The following is a 6,505-nucleotide window of genomic DNA, read 5'->3' on the forward strand; positions in this document are numbered from 1 at the left end:
TAACTTGGGTTCAAATTAAGAACTTTGATATTAAATAGATAATTAAATTTTATAATATAATAGACTCTTAATCTCATGGTGGGTTGCTAGGCAATCAGAAACAGACACTTACAAAATTACACTTGGCAACGAATGAATGCCAAAAACTAAAACCTGCCTCGATGTTCCATCTAAACATCGATTGTCGCACAACAGTTAGGAATTTTTGCAAATGATTTACTTACTGAATATTATTCTTTAGCACTATTTCTTTTGACTTCTATTTTTTCTTAAATTTACTGTATTTTCAATCATGATGGAAAGAGTTATAATAGTTTTTATGATATTTGAATCTGCTCAACATGGCCTTGATTCAACAGACTTGTTGACTGAAGGATACGCACCGCCATCTTGGTTTTGTTTTGAATCACAAATTTATTATAGACAATGAAAATTGGTTAGCTTGCTTTATGATTTAAAATAACAAATAAACAATACTGAAACAATATACATAAAATAAAAACTTAATTAAAATCATTTATCTATAAATATCAACTATTTATTAAATAAAAGAGGATATTACAATATATATTGTATTTAGCAATAAAATATAATTATTGTTTAAATAAAATAGTTTGTATCCAAGTTGCCTAAACGCTCTTTATTATTACTTTAAATGCCCAACATCTCGGCGCCAACCTGGCTATTTTTGAGAATATATTAAATAACAGCTTTTATTACATAATATATCTTTTCAACTGGAACAGCACTGATGAAGCTTTACAAAGAGGAGCAAAACTTTGGCAAATAAATAATAATTTTTATTCTTCTTTAACCGTTCCCCCGCCCATCGCCTTCATAGCTTTTAGTATACATTCATTTTTAACAAACAACATTACTAATAAATTAGCATAGCTTAAATATAAATTTACACCTTACATCCAACAACTGAAAACTAATTTTTTTGACCTGGGCAGAATAGCCTCCAAAATGTTTTTAATTGTTGGATGTAAGGTGTCAATTTATATTTAAGTATGCTTATTTATTAGAAATAATGTTGTTTGTTAAAATGTTATTCTTCAGGATGGCCAGGTTGGAGATCTAAAGAAATAATAAAGTGTTTGAGACTTAATTGGATACAAATTATTTCATTTAAAAGATAAAACAAGTCTTGAAGAAGTGATAAGGTTATATATAAAATAAAAATTATCTTACATTTATAATAACTTTATCATTTTTAATAGATACAGCTTGACCGAGTTTGAGCGGTGGTAGCACAGTGGTATCGGGGTCGTAGTACTGACTGAGGTGGGTCAGAAAGATTTCTGATGTTGGAAGGCAAAGTTCTGGATTTTGAAGTAGTGCTCTTGTAATTCCTTTAAAAAATAGAATAATACAAAATAAAACTTTTTTTCAATTCATAGGAAACCACAAAAAGTACTTAGGATCAAATACTATATTCACATTAAGGAAAAAATTAATTACGAAAAATTTCCATTAACTACGGTTCTGAGACCTGGGTGATATCTAAGGAGTCAGAAGAGAAGTTGGTGTAAAAGAAGGTCGATTTTGGGTGAAACCTATTGTCCAGTGTGTGAACCGGATTTGGTCTCAATTGTAAGGAGTCAGATCAGATGGTTGGCTCATGTAGCACGTACGCCCAGGGAATTACTTCCCAAACAAAGACTGACCTGGGGAAGATATGGTAGGGAAAGATGGAAATTAAATGATGCCAGATACTTCCCATGATAGGAGAGAGTAGAAGAAGGTTATAAGAGAGGAGTAGGTTTTTGTAGGACTGTGGAACCAAGAATAAATAAAATAAATAATGAAAAATTTACAAGGTAAAAATATAAATTCTCATATTGAATAAATTGATACTTTGAAGATATATTGTTTGACAGAAGTCAATAACAACTTTTTCAGTCCTTAAATTAAAAAAAAAAAAAAAAAAAAAAAAAAAAAAAAAAATACAATTTCATCAAATTCAAGGTTATTATATATATTATATCAGAATTTATGAATGAATTAATCTATAGAAATTCTTTTCAAATTAAATAAACTATATTGGTACAGACAACAATGGAATCTAATAATAATGGGGATATGGTTAACTGTAAATAAAACCTAAGTGATGATGGTTGGATGTATGATCAGAAATGAAGTTAATTCTTAATTTATTAAAAAAATATTTTATTTTTTGACAATTTGCAAGGAAACACTGAATAATCTAACAAACATAAAGAAAAATGCCGTTTGAGAACTTCCTATAATAATATAATTATAAAAAATGTACTGTTGTCTCTTATTTTACAATTTTAAATCAAGATAATTTTTGAGAAAAAAAAATGTAATTATTATATTGTACAAAGTAAATAATAAAATTCTTACATACCTTCATATAGGCAAAGTTTTACTTCTACTTGTTGAACGAAACATCGCTTGAGTATATTCACAACTTCAAAACATATACCTTCATTATTATGAGAATTAATAGCACCACTTTGCTGACTGTGAACTTCAAGACGATTCTGGAAAAATAAGTAAAACTGTTAATATGTGTTACATATTGCATAACAAAATATTCTCATAATGTTATTAAAATAATAATAATATTACATGAATTACAATAAAAAATATATTTATGAACAGTAGGGGGATACCCCCATTTTACAATTTTTTATTATTACACCTTATATGTAAAATAAAATATTATAGAGTGATCACTGCAATTTTTCATAAAATACATCTTCCAGGAGAGCAATACTGCAGCGATGCTATCTATGAGTGAGTGGAAGAACTATCAACTTCATCCTTACCCTAACAGAGAGCGCCGCTCATGATGTAAAATAAAATGTTATGGTACCTTTTTTTTTTTTTTTTTCTAGTCCCTATAGAAAATAATTTTTGATTAATATATACATGTACAGCTTTCCTTTTTCTGTAAAGGGTTTACATTTTAAGGAGCCTAGTAAATATTTTAATATTTGCAGCATGGGGTTACATGTTTTTAAAATGTGTTGGGGCACACATCGTATGAAGTTGAACTTAACCTAAGACATGTCCTTTCACACAGCTTGTTGCCAACACACTGGAGGGGGTGCTGGTTTCAGAGTTAAGAAGAATGGATAGGTGACATACTGTAGGGAACCAAATAATTTGATATGGCGTCGTTTTATGAATTCTGGGACAGTTGGGAGATCCAATAGCATGTGGAGATCTGGTGGTTTCTTCTTTCACTACGCTTGTTAGCACCATCTTCTTGAGCATTAAATCTTATTATATATCTAATTAAATCTAAAAGCGCTGGAGGATATTACATGGTGATCACTAAAAACCTTTTTATAATACATCTAAGAGGGTAGTACTATAGCGATGCTATCTATGAGCGAGCAGAAGAACTAATAACTTCATCACTGTCCTAACAGAGAGCGCCACTCATGCCATAAAATAAAATATTACATGGTGATCTCTAAAAACTTTTTTGTATTTGATTATTTATTTTGCTGAATAAAAAAAATATTTTATAAAATTTTAAATTTTATAAATAAATAAAATATTACATGATGATCACTAAAACTTTTTTAAATGTACATCTTCTAGGAGTACTGTAGCGATGCTATCTATGAGTGGAAGGAAGAACTAACAACTTCATCCCTGCCCTAACAGATAGTGCCACTCAGGTCGTAAAATAAAATATTACAGGGCGATGCTAAATCATAGTTAACATAACAGACATATAAGTGGAATTATTTCCTAATTATATACATTTTTCTAAATAATGTAAGGCAAAAATATAAAACAAATGTATCATAATTATTAAAATGTTACATGATTAAATAAAAATCACTTACCTGAGTAAATATGCTAGGGCAGGTATAGGTTTGAAAACTGTTCTGGCTTAGAGTCACGAATCCCTTCATCTTTAATCTTTTCAAAAGTTGTAAGAAGCCTATCACGGCAACTTTACGAGTATTCACATTGCTGAAATAATTTAGAATAATTACTTACAAACTACTTAGTTACAAAGATATTTAAATTGCAATTTCGCAATGAAGAAATACAGAAAAAAATAATAAAACTGTGAGCCTAAACATGTAATTTAAAAACAATTACATAGAAAAAAAAAACTAGTAAGTTTTATATGAAAGATGATTTTTTTTTATGGTTTTATTGATCACTATAGCGATGGCTTACTTCAAAGTGGTGCTAAATATATTTCCACTATCTTTACAAAAAATATGACTAAAAGTTTTCTCTTTTTTTGAAAATTACAACTTTTCAATTAATTTTTTGATTGAACAGATTTTTAGTCATAAATTCTGAATCTGTGAAGACAAAAAAATATTAAAAAGAAAAAGAGATAACCTTCAATTGTATTGTTTGTAAAGTTAGTGGAAAAGTACAGGCACTTCTATGAAATAAGCGATTGATATACAGAACTGTTGAATATCAAGTTGCAATACATTTTGCACGATAGTGAAATGAGCTGATTTTTTTTTTTTCATATTTGTAGTTTTAATAAACAATAGGAAAATTAAAAAACAAAACAAAAAAAAAAGTAATTTAAAAAAAAGTCGATAAAGTAAATAAACAGAAATTACAAATAATGAAAAAAAAAAGAAAAAAGAATTAATACAATTGGTCCAAAAAAATAAACAATGATCATGTAGAGTCCATTACTATATGATTGGCACATATGTGGATGCATCTTTTTAGTGATGCCTTTTTGTAAATATTTTTGTATGAACTGGTTGTCAAAAATAGAAGTAAAAAAAAAAAAATTTACCGTCAGTAAGTACATGTATTGTCTGAATGTCAGAAATTATAAGTTAGACAACATAATTGAAACTCTGGACCATCGAGAATAATTGTTTGCAATACTCATAAATATGTTTTGAATGAATTATAATTTCTTTTAATTAGAGGTATAGCTCCAAACAGGAATGGAATATATCTATTATTAGGTGTATTACTCTTATATCAGTTAAAATTTCAGTGATAATTTAGAATTTCTATTAGTGTATGGGGTCATTTTGCTAATGGTTTTTAGCTCTATTGCGTTTGTTTTTTAAAATAGAAAATTAAAATAAAATAGAAAAAACAAAAAAAACACTAGCAATCTTCATAAGGGAGAAGATTTTTTTAAAATAACAATTCTAGGCTATTAAAAAATTCATATTAAGGTCACTTTGAGCATGTTCATAGTTGGAAGAAATGGTATTATTGAAAATTTATTTATAAATGGTGTTATGAGAGGTAGATGGAATCTGGAAGATTGTTAATATAGAAAAAAGGGTAGGTGAGAGAGAGGAACCTCGAATAAGTAGAGGCAAGAAAGATAGAACTGAACAAGGAGAAGTTTTGGAGTCTGGGGAGAAGGATCTAATGATTAAAAGAATCAAAGGTCAGTGACGTAGCGTATGGGAGGGGGAACAGGGAGGCAGCAAAATTTCACAATAGTAATAATAATGTATTGTAAAAATTTGAACTGTTTCATTTCATGACTTTTTTATTTATAACCTGCACAATATATAATAAATATAGTATATATGTATATATAGTTGACCGTAAAAATGATACATAAGAAGATGGTCAGGGTTGCGGTCAAAAGAGAAACAAAAATAGTATAGAACTATTTATTCTCCTTAAATAAATAGTTCTAAACTATTTTTGTTTCTCTTTTGACCGCAACCCTGAACATCTTCTTATATATAATAAATATATAAGAAGATGGTCAGGGTTGCGTTGTTGTGCGTATGGTGCTCTAAATGTTGTTGTTATCTCTTTTGTTCTATAGCCCTGATGAAGACCTGAAACTCAGGTCAAAACGTCAGCATAAAATAAATAAATATGGTTTTATTTATTTATGTTGTTCTTTGCTGACCACACCCCCCGACAAACTTCTCCAATCATTAATCTACGGTCAACTATCTACACCTCATTATGATAAATATGATTGTTCATACCAAAAAGTTCTTTAAAAATACAGAATACTTTATTCTTTTAAATTGAAATACATAAATAAGGGGGTGGGAAAATTTTCTTCTGCCCATAGTAGCTGATACCCAGGCTACACCACTGTCAAAGGCCTGGGTGAAATCAGAGCGAAGTAGGAGAGATATATTCTGATAATCTACGAAGAATATATCTGAACTTATAATACAAATAATAGATTAAAATGATACTAACTGAGCAAAAAGTGCCTTTCTTAGTACTAGGATGAGCGAATCTCGAATCTTGTGAGAGACTTTGATAAGGGAGACAATCGCTGTGGTCAATCTATAAGCTGCAACTTCAGGCAGCTCAGGGAGTTCTTCAAGCAACCTTCCGATCGAATGAGGGAATTCCAACACGGCCAATGGGTTAGTATCACACAACTCACAAAAACAATCTAAAAAAAAAAATAAATAAATAAATAGCTTTTCTCTCTATTATATAAAAAATGTTTGGCACAAATAAATAACTTATGAATGGAATATGGTCCGGGTGCGGTAAAAAAAAAAAAAAAAACTCAAATAGTAAA

General features: G+C 29.1%; 1 protein-coding gene across 1 annotated transcript in view; it reads right to left on the bottom strand.

The window, feature by feature from the left end:
- The window catches only part of FANCI (Fanconi anemia complementation group I), a gene marked incomplete in the record, with an annotated part of 30,795 nt that overhangs the window by 16,809 nt on the left and 7,481 nt on the right, over positions 1 to 6,505 (bottom strand). The window contains 4 exon segments of the mRNA XM_067053215.1: positions 1,195 to 1,355; positions 2,375 to 2,510; positions 3,834 to 3,963; positions 6,172 to 6,373. Coding sequence (XP_066909316.1) covers positions 1,195 to 1,355; positions 2,375 to 2,510; positions 3,834 to 3,963; positions 6,172 to 6,373 — 629 coding nt within the window.

This window comes from Halyomorpha halys, unplaced genomic scaffold (assembly GCF_000696795.3).
Source record: "Halyomorpha halys isolate HHAL.00 unplaced genomic scaffold, Hhal_1.1 Scaffold480.1, whole genome shotgun sequence".
NCBI lineage: Eukaryota > Metazoa > Arthropoda > Insecta > Hemiptera > Pentatomidae > Halyomorpha > Halyomorpha halys.